General features: G+C 44.1%; 1 protein-coding gene across 3 annotated transcripts in view; it reads right to left on the bottom strand.

The window, feature by feature from the left end:
* ARHGAP26 (Rho GTPase activating protein 26) overlaps positions 1-26,071 on the bottom strand; it is a 326,765-nt gene that overhangs the window by 91,428 nt on the left and 209,266 nt on the right. For all 3 annotated transcript variants that reach the window (XR_016438391.1, XM_090020915.1, XM_090020916.1), the window contains exons 18-19: positions 23,319-23,478; positions 8,975-9,113 (exon numbers count right to left, since the gene is read on the bottom strand). Coding sequence is in view for 2 of the 3 variants with exons in the window: in XM_090020915.1 (XP_089877041.1) it covers positions 8,975-9,113; positions 23,319-23,478 (299 nt within the window). In the remaining variant the exon portion in view is untranslated. The remainder of the gene's footprint in view (positions 1-8,974; positions 9,114-23,318; positions 23,479-26,071) is intronic.

The following is a 26,071-nucleotide window of genomic DNA, read 5'->3' as shown; positions in this document are numbered from 1 at the left end:
AATGGAAAAACTGGGCAACTGCAGCCTCGGCTGCATCACAGTCCGATGTCTGGGGAACTGGCTCTGAGGTCAGACCCAGAGAGCGGTAGTGTGGAAATAAATCATCATGGTGTGCTGTGACCAATGGGGTCCCCCAAGGCTCCGTCCTTGGGCCTATACACTTTAACACCTTTATTAATGATGTGGACATTGGTATCAGAAGCAAACTGGCCAAGTTTGCCGCCGACGCCGAACTTTGAGGTAAAGCATCCACACCTGAGGATAGGAAGGTGATCCAAGCTGACCTAGACAGGCTCAGAAAAATCGGAGTACGAAAACTTGATGGGGTTCAACACCGAAAAATGCAAGGTACTCCACCTTGGTTAAAAAACCCCACAGCACACTTATAAGCTCGGCAGTGCTACATTTGCTAGCACTACGGCCAAAAGAGACTTGGGAGTCATGATCGACCACAAGATGAATATGAGCCACCAATGCAATGTCGCAGCTGGTAAAACAAGCAAAACTCTGGCTTGCATCCACAGACGCTTCTCAAGAAAAACCCAGGATGTCATCCTCTAGCCGTACTCGGCCTTGGTGAGGCCACAGCTGGAGAACTGCATCCAATTCTGGGCTCCACAATTTAAAAAGGATGTGGAAAAGCTGGAAAGAGTCCAGAGGAGAGCTACATATATGATGAGAGGGCAGGAGAACAGGCCTTATGAGAAGAGGCTGCAACCCATGGGACTCTTCAGCCTGGAAAAGTGCAGGCTCAGGGGGGACCTGGTGGCTACCTATAAGTATATAAGGAGTGTAGATCAGAATCTGGGGGAATGTCTGTTCATCAGAGCGCCCCAAGGGATGACAAGGTCAAATGGTCACAAACTCCTCCAAGACCGTTTCAGGCTGGACATAAAATAAGAACTTCTTTACTGTCTGAGCCCCCAAGGCCTGACAAACTGCCTCCAGAGGTGGTGCAAGTACCTACTCTGGACTCCTTTAAGAGATATTCGGATGTTTATCTTGCTGGGATCCTTTGACCTCAACTGACTTCCTGCCCCTGGGGTAGGAGGCTGGACTCAATGATCTTCCGAGGTCCCTTCCAGCCCTAACATCCATGAAACTGTCTCCACAGTAAAGTCTCAATGTGTCTATATGTGCAGGTTTATTAGGCCACAGAAAACTAATTAGCTTTGCCATAGGTTAGTACTTGTAAACACAAATACTACCCTATGGCAGCATTCTTTAGTGCACAGCAACACATGTGACTGACAGGGCTGGCTGGGGCACAAGGGCTGCCTGCCAGCTAGCCCCACACTGGAGCACCCTCGTGCCCCAGCCAACCCCTCCACCGCACACTGAGCCAGGCTGGAGCAGCACCAGGCCAGCAGGCTGACCTACCCAGGCCCCTGCCAGCCCAGGATGCTCCGATCCAGCTCAACATGCTGTGGTCCTGACCATACATGTAAATGCGGCACCCAGGAGCAATAAATGCTGGCATGATACGCACTACAGTTTACTGTGGTGCATTAATTTCATGTGTACATGTGCCCTCTGTATCTGCATGTGTGTGGGGCACAGGCAGGAGCAACTCTGGGACAAGTTATGACAGTTACTACACATGGACAGTGGCTGTTTAACACAGGCTGAAGCTCTTTAAGTTTTTGGGAGCAAGGCATTTTTTTCAAGGGTGTTTTTGAAAGATAAAAGGATTAACTAATTTAATAAGACTATCCATCAAGTGGAGGAAATTATTTTATCCTCATAGCCCTATGCATTCCTGTCATCTGCACTAAAAAGTACCTGTTGCACCTGAATATCTGCTTTGTGATATTAGCCTAGTGATGCTAATATGCTATACCGAGTATCTTTACATTGCAGTCAAGAGGTGCAAATGCAGCACAATTTAATCTAGCAGCACAGGTACCAACAACAGTGAGGGCGCAAGGGCATGGAGTCCATAGATAAATCCAGGTAAAGTTTGTACAGATCATGCTGAATTCTATGCCACTGTGGGTTTCAAAATCATTGGTATATAAAGTAGATAGATTCAATCTAACCCTAATATGTCTATAACTGCTACAATCAGACCTCCCAGCTGCAGTGCAGATGTCACAGTTGGGTCGGCAAAAGACTTGGTGCTGTGCCAATATTACAAGAAGCCAATTTCACATGCATCAAGACCTGCAAACCCTTGAAACTGTCTCACTTTGCAATCAACTAACACATAGTGACAGATATCCCAGGTACTTTCTCTGCCCCCTTTCTTTGTTCTTTTGTCCCCATGAGTTACCAATGAGCTAGGGTCCTCAATTCAGTATCTTTTGCCTGTATATGATTCCCAACCTGATGCCTTACAACACGTCAAAAGGGGAAAAAAATCCCAAACAATAATCTCTTTAGCTTCGAGTCATATGTTGGCTGAGATTGAAAGCCATGCTCTCTCAAACCAAGTCTGAAAAGCTCATAAAAAAGAATGATTTCCCTAGAGTGCCAAATTCGATGATATTTATTGCTCTATATTTTATACCCAGTTCCAGGAGCAGGTAATGAGTCTGAAGCCAAAGTTGTAATTCAATCTTACCTTGCCAGTATCATACACTCAGATTGGTTGCAAGAAGATAGTTCATAGAGTTCAGCCAGAGTACAGCCCGTTGACTGCAGATTCACTGATATCAAGCTATGAACTAACAAAGGTCCACATGGGACTTGGGAGGTGATAATGACTGAAGCCATGTTTATTCCTATTAAGAATTCTTACAGTCAGATAGGTTTCCAAAGCGAGCTTCCTTCAAGCAAGCCTAAATGCCTGGCAACTATTAGCAACAAAGGTGCCCTTTGAGAGGTTTCAGTTTCCAGAAGGGAAATTGCTTCCATTTATAACAGTCGAGCCAGTGCTATTTGTCCATCTTATTTATTCTGATTTAATGATGGAAGAACGGGACTGCAGATGGCAGAGTATGAGGGAAAATATCAATCTGCACTACAGCTGCAATGGACAGCAAAACTGCGCAAGCCAAATCAAGGCCAACAGAGACAGCAGCTTCCAGAAAACAGGCAAAGCAATGCTCTCCTGCAATAGTCTCTTTAAACTAAACTAATTAAAAGCAAAATTAATTGCATCTTTAGGCCTTTATGAAATGCAAGGCTGTGCTTCATGAGCGACAAAATGGCCACGAACTGGTGCAGCTTAACATAGCAGGTTTTAGTTCATCACTTTTTTAAGGTCACCATTAGTTCCCATTAAGAGCAAGGTAAAGCAATGAGATGATTGCAAGATTGCAAAAAGCTTCTGAATCTTAGCTCCTCTGGCTATGGGGGCAGCTCTTTGTACTGAAAAGGGTCACCCACAAAGAAGATACAAGAGGACAAACCAGAAGTCCACTAGACTATTTCACTTCCCAAATGCTGACCGTCAAGATAGTGTTGAGCTGAGGATAAAACTGAAAGGAAAGTTAGGTACATTTATACAGTAAAGAGACCAACCCATTTCATAACTGGGCTTTATATTTTTGAAAACAGCGCTACCCTAGATCATCTCCTTGAAGTGCAGAGTGGGAAAAGTCTGGTCTTCATTAGACACTGTTCCTGCAACAAACTGAACTGACACGATGGCAGGCTGCAAGAAGTGAAGATTCAAGATGATAGATCATATTCAACATTCTGCATCTGGTTGTTTCCAAGCATCTTCTGCCTGAGGCTAAGGACTGAAATTAAGACCCTTCAGACAAATCAGTGTCAATTGCCTGGGCAATTTTAAAAGTAGCAACCAGCAGCTACTATTACATTAAAAACATTGGCTGGCTAGGGGAGCTCACAACACTTCATCTAAGGAAGATGACAGAAAAGTATTGATTTTTTTTAATTTTCCCACTTCAAAAAAAAAAAAAATAAAGGCTTCAATCCATTTTGAATATTTTTATTGGCTATTGTTAAGTACTCATCTGTGGCTGTACATCTACTGAAATGTAAAAAACCATTTGCTAAACAATTTCTTTTTTGTTATATCAAAGGCCAATAAGTCACTTAGTGAGTGTCCATCTTCCTAAGCAAAAGGAAGGTCACACCTAGAAAGGTTCTAGCTCTGGACGACTGGATAATAAACTATGAAGTAGCTTAGTCATGGCATGTGCCATCTGACCCCTGGGTTATAACAACATGCACTTGTATTGAGCAGTCTTTTCTTCTATCTGTGGGACTCTTTGAACAGCCCATAGCAGACAGCTAAGACTTTGTTCCAGCTCTCCCTGATGATAAAGCTTCCATTAGTAAATCAAATCCACAAGTTCTCTTTTCAAGTTTCCACATTAAATACCCTCCTGGCAAGAAAGAATAGGGAACTGCAGCCCACGCATATGGGAGATTCAAGTTGTGCCTTTTCTGCTATCCTGTCCTCATTAAAAACCAAACAAAAATAACCGTACTTCCGACTAAACTGTTCAGCCAAACCAAGAGGCAGCAATCCATCACACTGAACTGTATGCTCCAGCAAGTTTGATTTCACACCAATTTAGCCAGGATCTTTTGCAACCTATAATGAAAAGTAATTCCAAGCAACAATCCAGATGAGTCTATCCTAAATTTCTTGCTTCCTCTAGGCACCCTTCCAGCAACTTTGTCCCTTTGTGGATGTCAATGCAAGGTTTGCTGGGTGAGAAGTGGGCTCAAGGGAACCTTGCAACAAGCCATCTACAAAGAATATTCAAATGACGGCAAAAGCACTTTATATAATAAAATAAGCCAGAAAAAGGCTACAATACTAGATATTATATAGGAATAATCTATATGGAACACCATGTTATATAAAAAGCTATCAAAACTATCTACTAGGGCTGTGCGAAATTTCAGCAGCCGTTTCATTTCGGAGGTGTTTCAGCCTGTTTCGGCGCCTGTAACACCGAATCCAAAACGAAACGGAAGGCTCCGAAACATCTCCAAAATTAAGCAAAACCAACCGAAACATTTTGGAAATGTTTAGGATGTTTTGCAGCTGGGCTTGCAGGGGAACAGAAACTAAGAAGGGGGAGGGGGAAGGGGGGGGGAAGGACTGCTCTGATATAGACATCTGTAGCTGGCCAGCGTCTGAGATCTGTCCCTGAAGTCCCTTTCAATACCTGTGCTCTGGGGGAGGGACGGCAGCCTGCTGTCAAACTGCACAGATCCAGGGGGCCCACACCCTCTGAGAGGAGTCTGGCACAGCTCCGCAGCCCTCCCGGTGGGTGCAGGCCCCCAGATCTGTTTCCAGGATGGCAGCATGTTGCCACTGCTGGCTGGAGCCAGTGCCAGCACCCAAACCTGCTCAGCCATGCACAGCCATGGTAGCCACAGGAGAAGCCCCCCATGGCTGCCCTGCCTGGCCCCATCCCCTGCCTGGACCAACCTTCCAGCACTTAAACCAAATCCCCACACTCACCAGGTCTGGCAACAGAGATCAGGGCCTCTGTGGACTCGTGGCAGAGCCCCCCACATGCAGTGCAGGGCAGTGAGGAATGCATCCTCCCCCACCTGGCAGCCATGTGGCACCTGTCCCATGGCATGGGTGGAACATGGCTTGACAGGGCACCACACACTGTCTGGGAGCTGGGACCCCTGGGACTGAGCAGTGCCGGGCTGCAGCTGACACGTGGAGCCACTCCGCTTCCAGACAGCATGTAGCACCCTGCTAAGCCATGCTGCACCTGCACCATGGGGCAGCTGCTGCACTGGTGCCAGGTGAGGGGGCAATCCCTGCTGCCCCCGCATTGCCCCACGTTGCACAGGGGGACTGTGCCATGAGCCCTGAAAGGCCCTGATCACTGCTGCCAGAACCAGTGAGTGCTGAGGACGAGTGGGGGATGGGGATGGGTAGGGCAGCCATGGGGGCTTCTCCCATGGCTCCCCCAACCCGGGGAGAGGCAGGCACAGCTGGAGGAGCTGTGAGAGGATCTGCTTCTCCCCAGCCGATCTGAATCTCTGAAGCAGCATCAAAAAACTCCAAAACAGATTCGGCTGTATTGAAACGAAGCAGTGATCTGAAACATTGAAACGAATCACTGTCCTCTGAAATGGCCGAATCCAAAAATCAAAATGAGACATAGCCATTTCACATAGCCCTACTATCTATAAAACTCCTGGTTCAAACGTGACCAAGATCAGTGGCCGCATCTACATGAGATGCTGACTGAGCAGTCATTCATTACTAAGAACTAAGAGACGCCAAAAAGAACTAAGTGACTGCACAGTAACAAGAGTTACAAGGAATGGCTTTTTGTGACATAGACTGCACAGGAGCTCATGACTACTGTGCAGCAGCATTGCATCATGCTTCCTGCCACACACTACTGCACAGTAGTCGTGGCTACTGCACAGTCAATGCCTCATGTAGACACAGACAGCAGTAACCAAATACTTTCCGTGTCAGATTTTTAAAGCCAGAAGAAACAGCTATAGCCACTGAATCTCTTGCATGACACAGGCCCTTGTACTTTATTTCCTGAAACTTCTGAACTGAAGAACAATAGCCTATGATTAAAAGGCAGCATATATTTTAGAAAGACATTACATTTCTATTTAAAATCTTGGCAATGATGGAAAATCCATTACCTTACCTGTGTTTTTTAATGGTTAAATTGTCCTTAATGTTAAGCATTTGCACTTTTTTCCCCATTTTGAATTAGTCTAGATTTAGTTTCCAGCTATTCAATATAATTTTGTTTTTGTTTCCTAGATTTAAATCCCATCTACGATTAGAGATATCCCCATATAAAATACTGTAGAGTCAAGGCTACACAGTCTTTTTTTTTTTTTTTTTTGTAAGCCAAGTATATTGAATCCTTTACGACACTGCAATTAGTGTTCTCCAGAATCTGATTCACTCTTAGGGTTCTCTGAACCACTTCTACTTTTTCCCCCAATATCTATTTTGTAGCATGGGCACCAGAAAAAAAGGACAGCTGGTGCATCTATGTGTGCAATGCATTTACACATGCACCTTGGACCACAACACGTTGAGCCAGTTTGGAGCAGCTCTGGCTGGCAGGGGACCCAGGGGTCAGCTTAACATAGTGCTAAGAGGCTGGTTAAGGCATGGGAGTGCTTCAGAGTGGGGCAGCCAGCAGGCAGCCAGTCCCATCAGCATCTACATATGCATTGCAGCACAGTAAATAATACCATCACAAGACAGTACTTGTATTTACAACTACTAACCTACAGCAGCTTTTATTAGTTTACTGCGACCTAATAGGGTTGCACATGTGGATGCACACTTTACTGCAAAGCTAATTAGGCAGCTCTGCAGTATACATCTCATGTAGACATGCCCAGCTTATACTAACTCTCTCACTCCCAACAGCTGTTTACCTCATTGAAAATCCACGGTCAAAAGCAGTGCTGACTAGCTTTTCTTGAAAGTGCCAGCTAAGACACCGACATCTGAATAAGCCTGGAACATATAACTAGCTTATCACTTTTACAACTGATCTCTTCCAGGCCAAAGTGGCCCTGTCTGTAGCTATTCAGTACACAATCATCAACCCAATACCTCTTACAGATGATAAGAAATAATTTAGGAGAAAAAAGAACTCAATCTAATTTTTAGCTTGTTCACAGTAACTTTAAGAACTAGGCATTCCAATGCAGCACAAGTTATCTGTTAATGCAGCAGGAACCTAAAACACAGCATTGTTCCAAGTAAAACAAACATTCCTTTTCCATCTCTGTTCCTTGAAAGGATTACGTGCTAGTAACTCAGCTACTAGGATCATGACAGAACTGCATGCAGAAGAGCTTGTCCGGTGATTGGCTCTGCACAATTAAGAGGGATGCACGTGATCTGGAGTTCATGCTCATGTTCATGAGAGAATTATCACTTAGATGGCTGATAAGACAAGTGCACTCAGTCCATTCAGATATGAAGCCTCTGAGGGTCTATGGTAAAGGCATAATGGGAATGCTAGAATGGGTGGATGCAACAGGTGGGAAAGGCAGCGTCTAGTCAGGAAAAGAGCTGATAAAATAACGCCATGGGGTGGAAAAAGGGCAACTGTCCATTTATGCTGGAGTACTTGCTGTCGCTGGGACTGAAGGTCAGGACCCATGGACTCTATACTCCACCGTTTGAGAAATACTGGACAAAAATCTCATAGGCCAAGGTTTTCAAAACAGCCCCTGTTTATGGGTATCAAATTTAGAATCAGAACATGCCTGATCTTCAGAGCTCACATGGGTTTCTAATGCATTTACATTGTAGCTTCTAAAATCACAAGGATGCTCCCCCATATTGAAACGCCCTGCATTCTTGGCTTTTAATGAGACAGAGAATGTTTATAGTGGGCATGTCTACATGTTGCCCTAAAGTGACGTAGCATTCACATGTGTCTACACGTGATCACCAGCTACACTGCCATAGCAGCACACTCGCCAGGTACAGTACGCCACTATGACGATGTAGCGGCAAAATCTAGCAGCGCGAAGTGTGCACGGGTCATTAACCACCCATACTGCACACTGCTTTAGTACTTCCAAAAGGAAGTACTAAAGCACGGTGCCACAGCAATGCTGCCACATTGCAACACTTAGACGTGCCCAATAGGTGCAAATGATCATCTTGTTAAGTGATATGAAGTGCAAGGGACTTTCAAACCCTTGTACAAAGGAGTCAACTGCTAAACACTAGTTGCACTAGTAACAGATGAATGGTCTCGGAACTTTTTAAGCTGCAGGGGTGCGTGCTTTCAGTGCACAGCTATTTTAATACAGCCTAATTTCAGTTCCTTGGGCTAAAATCTAGGGGATAGAGAATCTCAAACTTCCCCTCAATATAGTATTTCAGAGGTATAAGGTCTTATCCTGCTACAAGATCTCTCTCTCTTTCTCCTTCAGTGACCTCAGGAAGTGACAATCATCTCCTGTGGCATGAGAAGTGAACTCCATCCATTGTGGTAAAAAAACCTCATGAGCAGATTAAGAAAGTGCAACCTCCCAAAGCAACCACTGCTCTGCTGTTTAACATACTTACGCTTTTCATTGGCCTGGGCGGTGTGGAAGAGTGTTAAGGGTCTCTCGCTGCAGGAGGGAGGCTTCGAATCTGTGCTCTTCTTACGAGATAGCAGCAGCTGCGAGTTTGGCGGTGCCGTCTCTGGCACAGTGTTAAATATCTATAAATAAAATAAGTGTTCTTTAAATGGTCACATGTTGCAATGAAGTGTGGGTGGAGGGGGACTCCATTACAGCAGAGAAACTCAGTGAAGGAAACAGCCCTGAGAAACCAACAACTTGGCAAGTTACCTTTTTTGGGTACAGAAAATGAGATTATAACATTCAGCTCCCCACCCAAACTGCCCTCCTTTCCGCTGTTCCTCCCCAAAGCCACTTTGTTAATTAGTAAAAATGAACATTGTAACCCACTTAAGAGGCCGTGAATGACACCAAGGAGCTGACTGCAGGAAAAAAAAAAAAGGCACATGATAGTAAAACCAAATGCCTATCCATATGTATATATTTCCATACGGTGCAGCTGTTCCCCATAGGCTGGCAGTTCTCAGGACCCAGTGATGTAAACCAGCTTGTGAAATTCTTTGCAACTCCCAGCCACAGCTGTCTGTAAACCAAGTGATCACATTTTTCCTAAGGGGAATGGAATTTTTAAGCAGGATAAATCTTAACAGCAGCATTATTTCCCCCTTTGTTATTTATTGTTTCTTTTCTTTAACCCAAGGTTCACACAGCACTAGAGTTCCCTGAAAGCCATTCTTTGAAGGGCTCCCCCAGCACAAATGCATTAAACACATACTTTAGTGCCTTTTCCTACTCAAACCCTCTGAGCCCAAGACTTCAAAACCAATAGTTTTGCTGGGAAGTAAGGTTGCTCAATATGAAGGCCGTAGTTTGCCAAAAGGAAAATAGCATTTCAGAGACATTTCTCCCCCACATATTCTCCCGTAAATGCCAGGTACTCAACCAGAACACATAGCCATTAGCTATTTCCGAGGTGTCCAATTTCTTGCAGAAAGTTATAAAATTTTGTCTGCCAGCTCCTATGAATAATTGCCAGAAACTCATTGCTTTGTTTCATGTAACAACACAACGTCCCCTCCACAATATGTCTAAAAATAAATGTAAAAGCAGGGAATCTTTAATCAACTACTTTTAATATTGCATCTCCGTCTCAAAAGCATCAATAAGCAGGTTCAGTGACAAATGCTAATGCTTATGCCCCTTGGAAAAGTGATGTTTTGTTGTTTTAAGCGAACTGTGCACTCGGGAATAAACCTTACCGCAAATCCTTTTTGTCTGGTATAATTCAGAAAATGTGACCACGGTCATACCTCCTTTGAAAGAGCAGAGATGGTTGCACTTTCAGTCCCCAGGACCCAGGTGCCCCATGATTTAACCTGATCTTTTGAACAAATATTTTAATTTAAGCATCACACTGACTTGGGTTTAAAAAACAAGAACAAAAAAGAAAAAGATCTATTTCTGACCGTAACATATTCCAGAGGAAATCAAAAAACAGCAGCTTAATTGCATCAAGCCAACCACACGCTCAGTGCCATATAATTCACAGCACTTCAGCCAAATCTCCTATCTGTTGATAGATGTTGCTAAAGCTGAGCTTCTGTATCTGAGGCTAATAATGGGGGAGGAACAGGAAACGGTGATGAATCACCACACAAAAAATTCTGTGAATATTCAGGGCCACTGATAAAGGCACTGATAAGTGAAAAGCTGCATTTGATTGTAAGTAGCTGAACAGAATACAAAACAGGTGGAAGGGTCATGTATTCTTAGTTCTTACTTTTCAAGATCTACCAATCCATCCTTCTTGCTTTATGTATCAGTTGAAGGAGTCCCAGTTCAAAGCCTTGCTCAGTTGTGCTACATACGTCTTTCTCACGCCAAATGGTCACATGTATCTGTGTTCACGCCACACTATGGCACCGCTACTCTCACGGTCTGAAAGACCAGCCACCAACGGCTACTCAGGATCTTTCTGTCTCGCATCCGTTTCTTCTTGCGACTGACCCCTCAGGCACAGAACTGAAGCACGGCGGGAATGAACAAAGCAACCTGAAACGGGACTTTCCCCAAAGCAACCTTCTAGGATTCCACGGCATTCTTTTCAATCTGGCTTCAGAAAGCTCATAATTCAGTTAGAAGCTTTGTTGGCAATACTTGCACAGGTTATCGTGCCAAAGCACAAATCAGAGGCACACGTGAGTAAGTTACACCAAAGCACTCACTTTCTTGCATGCTAGATCACCTGACCCAAGAGAATGGAGTCCTTTTAAAGCACAGCCCTAGGCCGCAAGTCTGCTCCACTGCTATTGATTTTAAAAAGCGCATTGGTAAATGTGTTTTATTTTTCTCATTTAGAGCTCCCACCAATACAAAATTCTGCATGGGACATGTATTGGGGAAAAAAATACAAACAAAAGCTTTTCAGGTTGTGTGTGATCATTACATACATTTACAGAAGAACTCCCAGAGAGGGCGGGCGGCAGGGGGGCCAAGACAGACGTACATACACTTGCCAGCACATACATAACTTGCGACTAAACACACTCAGCTGGAATCATGTGGTTTTAATTTTGTTGGAACCTCATTATAAATAACTCTATTAAACTACACACTTCAGCGTCACATGCATGGTGAGCTATCAGCACCAATTGTGCCTTGCAGTTCAAACTGCAGTAGAAACAATTTTTAACTGATCCTAAGGGCTGTACAAAGGGCAACATTGCAAACTGGGCACTGTGCTCATGACTTCACCAATGTAATTTTGCAAAAGTAATGACCATTTTGCAGAAAAGACAGGCAAGGTTTCAGATGCTGTGTAAAGCTAAGCAATATCCTGTCTCAACATCTCCTTTCCATCCCTCCACCCCCAGCAGACTTTTAAGGGCTTCTAGTTCTTTCTAGCTTTATAGACTACGTTCTACTCACTGCTGTGACTCCAATTGTGCAAAGTCCAGTAAATATCCTCCCCCTTGGCCTCTCTGCTATGTTATAACCTTCTTTTATTAAGCCACAACTTCTTTTATTAACATCCTTTTCCCCTTTTATTTTCCCTAGTGTAGCCACTCCAAAGATTAAAGTATTGCCAGCCCTGAAAAAGCCCACATCTTGCTTGCTCATGACAGTCATCATTTCTAGACAATCTGCAGCCCTTGGCAACAGCAGGATAATAGCCTAGTGAGCTGCCATTAATGATCACAGCTGAATCATGCAATTGTGTGTGTGCTTAATTTACTCAGCAGAGTCATGACTCTGACCGCCATGCAATTTTATAGTGACAATGTGACACCAAATCATGCTGAAACAGAAACACCAAAGTTTCCTCCAGTACAGCTTTTATCATTTATTTGCTTGTGTTTGCATTTTGAGAGCATTGATTCTGTCATATTTGGTTAGAGAAAATAAAAACAACCAATTCTAAACGTGTCTATCCGGCAGACTGAAGAGGACAAGGAAAAGAGCTCTACTAATGCTGTCCTTTCAGTCCCAAGTGTATCAATATCAAGCTATTAAGATGAATGGAGTGACCAAGAAATGGAAGCAATCTAGTCTGTGCTAAGAATATTAAAAATTATTCTCTCTATCACCTCTGAATAACATGCACCAGTGAAGCTAAAATTAGTTGCTTGACTGGAGGGGTGGGTGCACAATCAATAAATACTTAAGTTCAAGAAAATGCTGATGTCTGTTTTCTATCTCCCCTTCAGGCCTTGAAAATACAAAGAACTAGAAGATAAATACATACTTTACATTTGACTTTGGCACAGTATACTCAAGAAACTATGTAGGTCTCTTTAAAAAGATGTGAGGAAACAGCATTGCAAGGTTTAAAAAAGGGATAGTATTTCCCAATATGAAGACTAGTAATAAGTTTGGTATAAAACCCTACTCTCATCTCAGGCAGAGCCAACCTAAGCAGGGTACGGGGCCTGGGGCAAGTCAGCCCATGCAAGGCCCCGCCCCCACTCTGATCCCCTGCCCCCACTCCAATCCCACCTGCCCCAAACCCAAAGAAGCTGCCGCAGCCATGAGCAGTGGGGGAGGAGGGGGGCAGGGAGGAGGCAGGGGCTGGACTCGAAGCAAGTGGCGGCAGTGTAGTCGCTACAGCTGCTCCGCCCAGCTCTGCAGGGCCCCGCAAAGCATGGGGCCCAGGGCAGTCGCCCCAATTACCCTGCCCTGCCCCCCCAAGGATGGCCCTGACCTCAGGTGAAAGTTTTTAAACTCAGCACTAACTCAAATCCATTCTCCAGTGAGCACCATCTTAGGGCTAGAGTCACAAAATGACTTGGGTGCCTAAGTACAAAATGGAGTGCTTCAAAACCCTTGCTCAACTACTGCCTCACCCTCGGCATTTTTTCCCAAGTTTAATGTAAAATGCACCATTAGTCCTTGGATCAGAGCCTATAACTCAGATTATAACTCACCTTCCCAGCTAAATACAGGCAGTCAAAAAGCCTGAGGCTGAATTGATTCAATCTGCAAGTTAGTCTAAGCTGTGTAGATGAAACTGATAAGCTAGTGAACAGACATTCACTTTTGATTCAAGAAATATAACCATGTGCCAGCAGTGGCTCAGGCCAGAACTTCAAAAACAGTTTATGCGCACCAAACTTCAGATTTGAACTGGGTTCCAATCTGATTTTCAATATAGCATGGACAGCTGCCTCCAGCTGGTATATCTGTTGTGCTGGAAGGGCAGGGGGGCAGATCAACCACCCCAGGGTGAGAGAGGGGGCAGGGTAGGGGCAGACATTGCCCAGCCGGGGTGGGTGTGAGATGGAGCTGTGGCTCATGGGGGGAGATGGCTCTCGCTGTTGCTTGCACTTTGGGGGGGGGGGGGGGGAGCATGTGTCCCCAGATCTGCGTGGGGCGGGGCAAGCAGGCTGTAGCCACAGGCTGGAGCCAGGTTCTTCTTGCCAGGGGCTGGGCTCAGAGCGGAGGTTACCAAGGGGACTGCAGCCACCTCAAATTTTACCATAGCACCCTCCCACCACTGCTGCCACTATGCTCCTGGCACAGCCCCAGCTCTTCCTGGCTCAGCCCCCTGGCTCACCTCCTGCCACACGCCAGGAAAAGCCAGGGCTGTGTCAGGAGCATAGTGGCAGCAGTGGTGGGAGGGTGGCAGGGCACGTAGCAGCACTGGAAGGGAGCTGCCCCCCCAGCCCGAAGAGACATGCCACTAACCTGCACCCCGCGTTGGAGAAGGCAGGGGTTGAGCTGGGAAGAGCCAGGGCTGCATCGGGCCTGCAACGGTGAGTGGGAGGGAGCTACAGTGAAATCTGGGGTGGTTGCAGCTGCCTCCATAGCTCCTGCCCCCAGCGAGAAGAGCCCAGCTCCAGCCCACCCACTCACCCCATACAGATCCGGGGTTACACGTTGTTGTCGTCCCCCCGCCCTCCTGGGGGTACAAGCAGTGGCAGGAGCCACCCCCCCCCCCCACAAGCCACACTTTCATCCCACGCCTGCCCCATCTGGGCAGCACTTGCTTCTGCACCCTCCCTAACCATGGGAGGGTTGATCTGCCCCCCCACCAACACAACGGACTTACCAGCTAGAGGCAGCTTTCCATGCTGCCAGGCTCTGCTTCTCGCAACCTGAGTGCCGTGCTGCAGCTGCGTGCACACACAGGCATTTATTGGCCAAATTATCGGCCCCATCCGGCTGATTTCTAATGCAGCCAATTTTCTTTATATCGGTATCAGACTGACGTATCGGTGCACCTCTACTTAAAATCTATTAAACAGAGAAGGGTTTCCTTATATCTTGGTGATTCCACTAATAATTAGATGATTGTATAAAACAGGGGAGGCCAACCTGCCTCGAGTGTGCCATAAGTGGTATACACAGCCTCTGTGTGTGGCATGCGGCAGATCAGGGAGGGGACAGAAAACAGCAGCAGATAGGGCAGGAAGCAGAAAGCAAAGCAACAGGGGGGTCATGGAGCACATGGCAGGAAGCATAAAGCAGAGTAGTAGATCGGGCAGAGGAAGGGGATTGGAATGGCACTCACAGAAGGTTGGGGGCTAATCTGTGGCATGCCTGCCAAAAAGGTTCACCCAATTATGGGCTCAACCTGAACTAGCAAGTAGCAAGCATAGCTCCCTGTGCTCCCTTGGCCGGAAGCAGCTTCCAGATGGGAAAGCACATGGTATCCTTCTCTATCTGGGAGTCCCGACTCAGCACTCCTAGCTTCTAAAAAGACTTCCATTTGCTTCAAAGGCTGGGCACTGGCCACATGTTCAATTAAAGGCACAAGAGCAACCAGCTACAAAGTTACTGCACATATTGTATATAATAACCATGTGGCTAATTCCTCATTTTATCACACCATTAACTGAATGAATGTTAATCATGTTTTAAGTGTAACGTCTGTCAGGAGCCTGAATGCCAGTAGAGGGCCATGAGCTGTGAATGGAGGTAGGTCCCCCTCCCCGCTTGTCCCAAAGTGAAGCAACAATACCCTGCAGAGCTTAAGACACCCCTCTGTTACCAGCAGTTCCTGCTGATTAGCTCAAGTGGCTACTCTTGTAGCATTCTGGATGTACATATGTCATTCCAAGGCACCAAAGTCTCTCCATGCATGGTAGAGCGAGCTCAGGTACCGAACTCAAGGCTGTACATTCCATGACAAAGGCCAGGCACCTAAAAGTTAAGTCTTGTTGCACTTAGCAGCACAAAACCTACATGTCTTCATTGATCTAATGCAACTCGAACCTATGCATCTGTCCATTTTCACAACAGCAAAAAGAACAACCTCCCCTCCTCAGCCACTGAGCAACTGGAGCATTGAAAAGGTATTTTTTTTCCTATTAATATGCCATCTTCTCCAGTTCTCCCCCATGTAGGCTTAATGGTCACAATAAAAACTACTCAGGGTGATAGTTCCTCAAGTGTGAGAGAAATAGGAAAGGAAGTAATATCTGAGAGTTGTAAGCAGTGTTTGCAATGATGGATCATGAACCAAATCCAGAAGATTAGCTTATTTTCTCTGCATTTTTAAACTCAGGTTTTACACGCTGCTTAATTCAATTGACTCCCCAAATGTCCCAAATGTTATGCATCATTCAGCACATCTGTCAGCCATCTGCAAAACCAGTACGTGTGGAGCACCAAGTTTTTGTTTTGTTTGCCTGACAGAAATGCAACTTATTAGTAGTTATTGGTCTTTCCCAAAATAATTAATGATAACCAATATCTACTTGTCTGCAAAGACGTTGAAGCAGTCAGCATTGAACTCACACTCTCTGAAGAATAAAATGTATTTGGGGCAGTTACACAAGTAATTTGCATACTAAATGCCCATGCATCAATGTCACCATTTTAAAACAGCCTGATTGCAAATGATCTTCTAGAGAAGGAAGATAGCAGAAGGATGAGTTCTAGGGGGAAAAAAATTAAACTCAGTATCCATTCCAATTCATTTGCGTCTCTACAGTTGTCATGTTCCAATATATTTCTTAATTTAAATTGATTTGAGCTAACAGAAGCTTTCCCAAGGGAGTTACTTAGGTAATTAGCAATATACAAGTCCACTGTGCCTGCATGTGCAATTACACTGTATTGTTTTACACTGGTGACTCACATGTACTGATTAGGATTCAGAACATTCAGGAGAAAAATGTAATTGATTTGAATGGTTTCTGGCAATTGACAAATGTCTAGCATTAGGTTATATTCCCCTCAGGTAAGCAGAGTGCCTTGCTTGCTAATATTAATGTTTTCTTTGCGTAGCCAAAAAAGAAAATAGTTACTGATGACTTCTTCCAGTCTGAATAATAGCTACTGGCCTCCTTGTATTGCAGCTTATCTGATCACTTGTGCAAACTGTGAAGCATTTAATGAGAAATAGCCCGCTTTCTCTTTGCACTTGTACAGACATCATAATCTCTCTCCATTCTACTCTCTGTTTGGCTCATGTGTCTCTTCTGATTTCACTGTGGAAAATAATCATATTGTCCCCAGAGAAGTAGTGGCAAGAGAGGAAGCTCAAGATACAGTAATGAAAATTCAGTGACTTCACTGATTAATCTGAACTTGTGCCCTTGCCACCAATAAATCTCTGGATTAATATAAGCTCTATGTGTGAGGTTCTTGTGATGTATCTGCAGATCAAATGCAATTTTTGAACCGCTGTCAGCAAAGTGCTAGTGGCTTGACAGTTCCCAGAATGATCGGTAAATTACAACATACTATGGATTGCAAGAGTCTCCAATGCAGGCCACTAAATGCTATGTGTAATCAGAAAAGTTCAATCATTTCTGGAGATTTAACAAGTTTCCGAGTATTGCTTCCAAACTGTTGCTGGTATCATCAATAACACTGATAAACGTGAATCTGATTTCAAAGCTGCAGGGACCCATCGTCCTTGAAAATCTCTGCATTGAGTCACACAGTTCTTGGGTCTGGCTCTTTATAATCACAGCTGTTACTGAGAATTGCTGTACTTTGGAATATTTCCCACATGCTGTGTTGTCACAAAACCTTTACTTTACAAAGGTCTTGGGTAACCATAATGAACATAACTTATATCTTATGAACACAATACAGCTGGGGGATAGAGCAAGAAACTGGAGTCCCTGGTTCCTGAGTGCCTTAGATGGCAGGTGAATTCAAGAGCTTTCTGTTCTTGGAAGCTGCTGCTTTAGGGGAAAGGAAAACCCCAGAACTATACTCAGCACCACCTTGTTATTCTTGGCCAGTCTTTGTAAATGCCTCCAACTATTGTTAGCACAGGTCAACATTAATTCCCAGATTTAAAGTGACATTTGTCAAATGAGGGCAAACCTCTCTCTAATCTAAGTGATTGTGTTGGGTCAGAGTTGGAACAAAATGCAGGGTTTATATCTGAGTGAAATGCAGGATGATGGCAGGGAGGCTATGTGATGACATACGTATGTTTCTTTGTTTTTAGTTTTTATACAAAAGCAGATATTGCAATGCACAATATCATTTATGGAGTATATATGGAATATAAAATCTTAAAACAAAAGTGAAAATTTCCCCAACTGGAGAAATTTATTCCAGTCCTCCAACAAAATAAGTAAATTAATTTAAATAAAGGGGAGGGGGTTAATAAACTAAAGTTCTGCTTGTAAACAACTTAAGAAATGACATTTTGTCAATTTAAAAACAACATTCTTTTAACCTGGCTGTGCCCTTTTCAAAAGTTAGTTATTTAAGGTCTTAACAACCAGCAATAATTTCAGTTTTTTTAAATGGTGACCTGGTTTAGTGAGCCACTTACATAGTCCTATAAGCAAGCTGTTCCACCAACAGTCCTTGACCACTGCGCAAACCAGGGAAGGATAACTACTATTGCCTGGGGAAAATGTGCTGCTCTTAATTCCATCCCACCATCTGAGCAGAGGCTGTCTAATACCATAAATATGTCTATTAAGCCTTCTGATAAGTGTATAATGCCTTTTAAACGAGGAGTATGGCCCAGATGAACAAAAAGACGTAAGCACCTGAATCCCATCTACATTCCACAAATGTGGAGAAGTTTGAAAATCTCATCATTTCACTGTGAGCTAGTCCACATCAAAAAGTACAAGACCATTCTGTGTGACCATCAGAATTGACTGCTACCAGATCAACTGAACTGACTCATGTCTTAGACAGGTGCGTTGCTTTGAAAGAGGCCGCAATCTACTCATTCAAGCATCCATGAATTCTCAAACACTACAAGATGTTTTACTAGAGATCAGAATACCAGTCAAGACAGAAAAAGACAGTTCAGAAATCTGGTATCAATTCCTTAAAGGATGCCCACCTGATGGAAGTCTGAGTTGGCACAGGGAGAGACCTAGGTCACTGAGAATCAATCAACTGCTAAAGAGCTGTATCTTTCAGGAGTTCAGAAGGGAGGGGCTTAATGATGCATGACTAAGAAGGGGCCTTATGTTACAGAAGGCTTTGTAACAAAATACTCTGGTGCTTGTGATGCAGATGTCAAAGCTAAAGAGCTCATGACTTTCACAGGCAAAGAAGAGGCTGTAAGTCAAGGACTCCCTGGCTAGGGACAGACATTACACATAAACTGGTTTAAGTGATCAGCAACTGGTATAAATGTGTAACAGAGCATATGTTCAGTGCACATAAACCAGTTTGAAAATAGCTGAAATCAGTTTGAGATAAACCCAGTTGAATGTAGTATCAGACTTAACTGATTTTGGTCAAACCGGATTATTCAATGTCTGTCCCAGACCCTTTGCTAGTTTAAGCTAAATCAGACACCCCCAGTATCCCGGCTCTCATTCTGGGATGGGCAGGGCTCTCTGCTCCACAGCAGGGCTAGCCCCTCCCCTCTGCTCCCTGGCTGCAGCTCTGGCAGACACTTGCAGGCACAGCAGCATTTGCCTGGCTTCCCTATGCCCTACCCCACCGGCCCCTCACCACTTGTTGTTTAAGCAGAGATCCCTTCCTTCTCCCTCCCACAGCACAGACTGTAGCCAGCATGTGGTATGCTAGCTAATGCTGTGTAAGGCAGATAGGACAGTGTCCACCTAGGGCTTTTTGGAGGTAATCAACAGCTCAGATGGTAAAGTCTCTGCATTCCTTCCTTCGCAAAAAGCTGTTTTAACAAGGCCTTGTAATGAGCAAGGCTTTGTTTTCTGATGGGGTGTTAAATGCTGATAACAGAGCTGATAAATGCTCTGTTATCAAGGGGGGGGGAACCCCTCCCTAACCACAGTGTCCTATGCAGGCCCGGGCATGCCTCCCTCGGCTCAGCCTTGTGGAAGCAAAGGGAGGGCTGCTCCAGCACCCCCAGCTTCTAGCCTGAGGCGCTGCAGACATGTGCCTGCATTTCTAGGATGTCTGTCTGGTTACAAAACTGATTTAGCCTAGCCAGGTTAGGCTAACCTGCAAAGATTTAATCAACTGAGGCTCAAGCTTTTTTTCATGTCTACCCCTAGCTCCAAAGACTATACTGCTGTGAGAATCATGAAAATGTGTCATCATCACTTGCGAGGCAAATCTCTCCTCCTCCAGCCAGCACCCTGTGCCTGCCCTAGGTACCTTCAGAGACTACTGCCCCAGCTGCCGCCTCTTCCCACCCTTCCCCACCCCTAGTCAGCCCCTATGCCACCCCCACCACCCAGCTCCTAGCCCTGCGCTCTGTTGCAAGTGGGCAAGTGCACAGATGGAGCCTCATTTTGAAGCCCAGCTCATTTCTTCCACTCCTCCCATGCTCCCAAGGCTGGCAAAAGGCACTATGGGGGTAGTTGCTGACATGTGAAACCCTACAGAAGCAGCCTCAGCAGCAGGAGTTGCCCTTGCCCCCTGAGGTACACAAAATGAAAAGAACAGGGCACAGAAGGGTGAAATCTTGCCCCTCTTGCTTTTAAGTGGCACCAGTTTGATTACTGATTCTCATCCTGTTTAGCCTTCAGGCCCTACCACCCCATACCTTTTCTGAATTCAGATCTAGCTCAGTGATCTTCAGCAAGGGTGCCATGAAATTCAGAAAAGTTAAGTTTTTTTTGTTTTCTTAACAATATATCTCAGCATTGGTATGTTTTCCTCTGACTGGCGAATGGAAGATGGTATAGGTTTTGGGAAAAAAGAAGTGTGCGCATAGGTATAAGTAAGACTGAAGTGTACTACCAATTTTAGTCCAGAAAAAAAAGTGTGCCCGAGGTATCAAAAGTCTGGGAAACACTGTTATATTTCACTGTTTTGACGTAGTGATCTTACAAGATTAGAGGCCAATGAGTGGACATGTTCTGTGTCTTTGTAGTGCTGAGCCTTAAACTATGCATCAACAGATGTTTCTGAGCTACACAGAGGTTGTTTGTCTGCTTTTCACAACACTTTTCACCCAGGAAGTTTCATAATTAAGCAATTATTTTCGTTCTATCCCAAGTAAAGGGAAAAACAAAATTTAAAAGGCCCATTGTGCCAAATTAGTAACAAGCTGTTTATATACCGCATGGGAGCAATTCCTTGGAGATTATTCAAATAGCTGCCTATGCTTCCTGCCTTCCCTGCTTCCTGCAGTATTTGCCTATGCAAGGGGACATGACTAACATTTGGACAGTACTCTGTCACAGCTTTCTACCTCTGTGTAGAGGTGAAGGTCCTTTGCCTCAGTTACATGCTGTGAGCTGTCAGTGGTATGTCAGATGTGCTTGCATAGATCTGCTCAGGCTTTGAAGACAGAATAATCATTGGAATCTTTCTAAACAGACTGTCATCATAGATTAGCCTGAGTCGGCAGAAGCATCAGCCTGCAGCTGCACCCACAGGCCCACAGGGTCATACAGGATGTAAAGTTAGTATAAATGTAATCCATGGGTGGAAAATTAAAATGGATTCAATGCTAAATCCTTTGTACGTCCAAATTCTTCTACTATGCTGCTTATAGCTCTTGAGGAGGCCTTGTCATATGGGACACTTAACATGCATTCAATTTAGAATACAGTAAGTGTTTCTATGCCCTATTAAAAGTCTGAATGTATTCTGAGCAGTTGCAAGGTAATGCTTACAATCATCTTAGCCTATTCTAGACCGGCTGGAGCTGCCTCCCTCCCCATGACACTGACCCCAGCACCAGGTGCAGTAGTTCACATGTCTACTTATGAGGATATGCAACCCTAACACCTTGAGCCTGCACCTACCCCACTGCCTGCCCAGCTCTGCACAGGCTGGGAGCACCTGCCCCAATATGCCAGGGCAGGATGGGTCTATTGCTGGCACTAGGCAGAAGGTGGCAAAGGGAGCTGAGCTGGGGAGAGGGTGCTGCTCTCAGTGATAAGCGAAGCTCCAACAGCAGATCCACAAGGCAAGCCAGGTTTCTGCCACTGGCAGTCTTGAACCAGCCCTGGTATGGTGCCAGGGCTGGGACAAACAATCAGCTATACTGGAATCAGAATCTGGAACTTCTATTACCTCCAGAGAGCAGTTGAATGGGAGCTGAGCATGTGTTACTTAATACAAACTAGAGATACTTCTCCCACGAAAAATCGTGACTTTGCTACAATATGAGCGAATTTAGCACATTTTACTGCTTGAACACACAGGCACTTGTGTTTTAAGTGCAGTTAACACATCCTAAGCGTAACATGCAACATGGCCCTCAGTGATGTAGAGACTTATTTGAGAGCCAAAATGATTTTGAATCTACAGAAAAGAGCTGAAGCAAGGAACTATTTCAATGAAAGCGGAGGGTACTTGGCACCTCATGTTATCGGACACAAGCACCACGCACTTCAGCTTATTCAAACATGTAGCTTTCTTTGTGAGACGGTGGAATGCAGATATTCTGACTAGCATGGTGTATTTTATCTATTTATTTTGAAGGACTTGCTTTTCAAGCTTAGTACTCTACCCCCCACACTACATGACCCTACTGAGAACACATATGCTATGTACTTTAAGTGCATTAGAAACAATCATGCCAAGGCCAAAGCAACCTGAAAGGGTCTCCCTACAAGCAGACCAAAGGCAAATATGCTCCATTGTCACCCATCTCAGACAGTCTGAATGCTTGGCTAAGAAGCTCTCCCCACCCAAAACCCACCAAAAACCATGACGAGAGTCCTGTTAAGCACATCTGGATATTGGTTTGTTTTAGAATTGCAGGTGATAGTTTTCAACCTCCTTTAAGTGATGGCCATCCGAATCTCATTTTTTAATCAATCAAGTTTCACAACACCCATATGATGTCAGAAAATACTATTTCGTTTTTACCAATAGAGAAAAGTGAGGCACATGGAGTCTAACTGACTTATTCAAGGCACAGAACAGAAATTTGAACAACTCCTAACCACTGAACCAACCTTCTCTTGTGCCTAGGATCATGTACCTATTACAAGCTAAGAAAGGGGCAACATTTAAAAGGGGCAGTGATAGGGAACTTAACTAAAGACAGCCATAAACCACCGCATTACCAGAACGTGCAATTTCGGCCTCTGAAAGAATAGCTCGAAGCCAGTAATCTACAGCTGGAGTCTCCCTATTATTATTAATGACTTGTTCATGTATTTATTTCTGCCCTAGAAATCATGGATGAAATCCTAGCCCCACTGTAGTCAAGAGGATTTAATGCTATGTATAGAACTGACAATGCATTTTTTTTCTCATAAATTACAGCTTGAACTAGTGAACAGAATTGTAATAGGTTTCTACCACTTCTGGAGACAAACTACCATATAAAAAGGCTGCTATGAGCCAGGTGAGTTTTGGTAATGGTCTCATAATTTTCTTTTAACTAAAGGGAAGGGTTTTCTCTTACTGGCCAGCTGAAGGAGATGGTTCATTGAATAATGTGTGTTTGGCCTGATAAAACACATTCTGTACAGTAAACAATTATAAATTCTGGAAAAAAATGAAAACCCCATTACCTTTTCATGGTTTTCTATTAAAATTTCAATCACTATATTCTGGAATTTGATGTCCATAATTGCTGCAACTGTTTCTTCTTGAGGTCGTAGGAGTGTTGGTCCAAACACCACACCCAGATTAGCAACGGTCATTAGATTCTGTTTGTGGTTATTAGCGACTCTGTAGGGAAAAAGTAACAGGTTTTAGAAATCATTAGGATACAAACCCCCATCCTGTTTCAAAGTTAACACAAAGCCCGCTTACATTTTTAAACTCCCAATAAGATCCTTCAACGTTCAGCCACATGGAAAAGAGCAGATTTAACCAGTGTGTTACCAGTATAATTTCAGCCTCAGGAACTTGACAGATGCAGTGAAAACCGAAATGACTCCACACTTCTCTGCCTACTGAATCTCAAGTGGCTGAGAGTTGGAATCTGCAGGCTCCTCTCAGGAAAACATTTTGAATCATTCATGTTTCAAATCTTTCCAAAGACAAATCACTGGAACTTTATATACGCTAATTCTACACCTCAATGACAGACCTCTAGGGTGCCTATATGGAAGCACGGAGGCTGCTTCGATTCCAATTCCAGCACATCGGGGCAGACTCAGTTAATCAAGTCTGCACCCCAGCAGCCTCCTGCATATCGTCTCTGAGCGTCCTCACGCTTAAAAATGGTAGTGGGGGCACCTGATCTGAAGCTCATCAAACAAGCTTTAGTTCAAGCACACCCGCTGCCATTTTTAAGCGTGGGGATGCTGATACGTGAGACGTGGCTGTGCCTGAATTAAAGCAGGTCTCAGAGCCACGCTAACTGAAGTGCTGCCCCCCAGCCCTCAGAGCACGTGTAAAAGTGCCACTACTATCCACATTTCAAGTCACTGTGGTTCATTTAGGCTCTTGCCTTCATCTATGGTCAGTCCTGATCCAGTCCAATCATAATGATTTGGAAAGTAAAGATTTTGCCGTTAGCAACAGCCATTAATATAATTTCTGGTTAACTGAAATTTTCAAAGTAATTTAGTATTATTCAAACTTAGCCTCTTGCTGTTACCTACTGATTCTGTCTCTCCTTGCTTATGAGCACCTCCAGTGCCCTGCAGCTGTCCCTGATGCTGGAAGCACCTCCTCAAAATTCAATGAAGAGCAAAAACACTATGGGCTTAAATGTATTCCATGGAGAACTGCATTACTACTCTGGTGGCAACTTCTGCTACCCAAAACTTCAGTCATTAAAGATAAAAATGCACACAGAAAAAAGGTAGCTGTAACTGATTATCATTTACCTAATAGCAATTAACCAATTCATCACCAGATAAAATAGACAAATAAACAAATATATGTAAGGTTGCAGACATATATAATATATATAAAACAAATAATATATACATATACCATCTATAACGAAATGCAAAGCACACAATTTTTGAGTGCTCGATCTGTGATATTTAAAAAGAGACCTGATTTTCAGTGAGCACATTTGGGGGGGGGCGGGGGGGGGCAGGAATCCAGCCCTCTTAAGACATCTCAAGTTTGAAACAAAACTGAAACACCTAAAAAAAAATCACCAGTCAGTTTAGAAACCCTTCACATATGAACTAAGGCATAATGGACTATTTTAAATTATGCATGTAATTAGTTAAACGGATTAAGACAACATTATTTAGGAAGATAATGTGAAAAGCAGTACATTCTTCTCTCTCTTTCACACACACCCTAAAACTATCACAGAAAACCAAAACTTAAGCACCAGGTAATTAAGTCCATAAAGTTACAATTGTCTGACTACTGGCACTGTTGGTATAAGAATATAAAAATGTATTTATACCTAACAAAAGAAAATCATCAGCAAAAGTCACTCAGTTATGAGTTAGAAACTGCCAGATGGAACACAAAAAGGACAGTAAATTGACTAAAGAGAGAGGCAATTCATTACCTATATTTAGAGATGCTACTAGAAACAGACAGCTAAATAAACACTTTAGGTAACAACATATGCCAGGTGTGTCTATAATGACATACTTCTCTACACGGCTGAGATTGCATGGCCTGCTCTTTACCACGTGCACTACTAAGGCACGGATCAAACCATTTAATCAGATATTCAGCTTAAATTCTGCCAGTGCTGGGTCACAAGCTGTTTAAATTCGGTATGTGAAAATTCTTCCACCGTATTATGCCACGGAATTATTCTGAGCTGCCTCTCAAGAGTTTCCCGACCGGAAGGGTTCCGGCAAGTGAATCAGTGGGAGCTAACCTAGCCTTCAAGTCCCTTCCTCCCTTGTTCTTCCCTCATCCCAAGAAGATACTAGCACCGAGGGATTCTGGACTGTGCAAGAAGAGCATGATTAGCACGTCTTCAGGTAGACAAGAAATTTCATCCATGCTGAGAGTTAATTTCTCTACCTTTCTAGAGCACCACATAAGATGAAAGTCTCTGACACCACCTTCCACCAAGACCTTCCTAGACTTAAAAGTCAAGAATTGGTTAAAAGTTTCAAAACACCCAAGTCCCACTGAAGCTCACTTTGGTGCCTCTGAAAATACTTCACTTGTAAGTATCACTTGTCTCAGTGTCAGGAAGCATTGTATATATTATTGCAGTTCTGCCTGTTTGAGAAATCTCTTCAATCAATGAACTACAGTGTTATGGAAGCCAGCAAGGCCTCAAGCTGCACCAGGAAAGGCTTAAGTTACCAAGATAAGAAACTGCAATTGTAGCACACTGTTTCCCTTAGTAAGTAGCACTGGGCTGAGAGAAAGGCAAGCC

The sequence above is a fragment of the Crocodylus siamensis genome, chromosome 10, assembly GCF_052110815.1.
Source record: "Crocodylus siamensis isolate JL-2025a chromosome 10, ASM5211081v1, whole genome shotgun sequence".
Lineage (NCBI taxonomy): Eukaryota > Metazoa > Chordata > Crocodylia > Crocodylidae > Crocodylus > Crocodylus siamensis.
The sequence above is the reverse complement of the archived record's forward strand: the minus strand, read 5'-3'. Positions and strand labels throughout refer to the sequence as shown.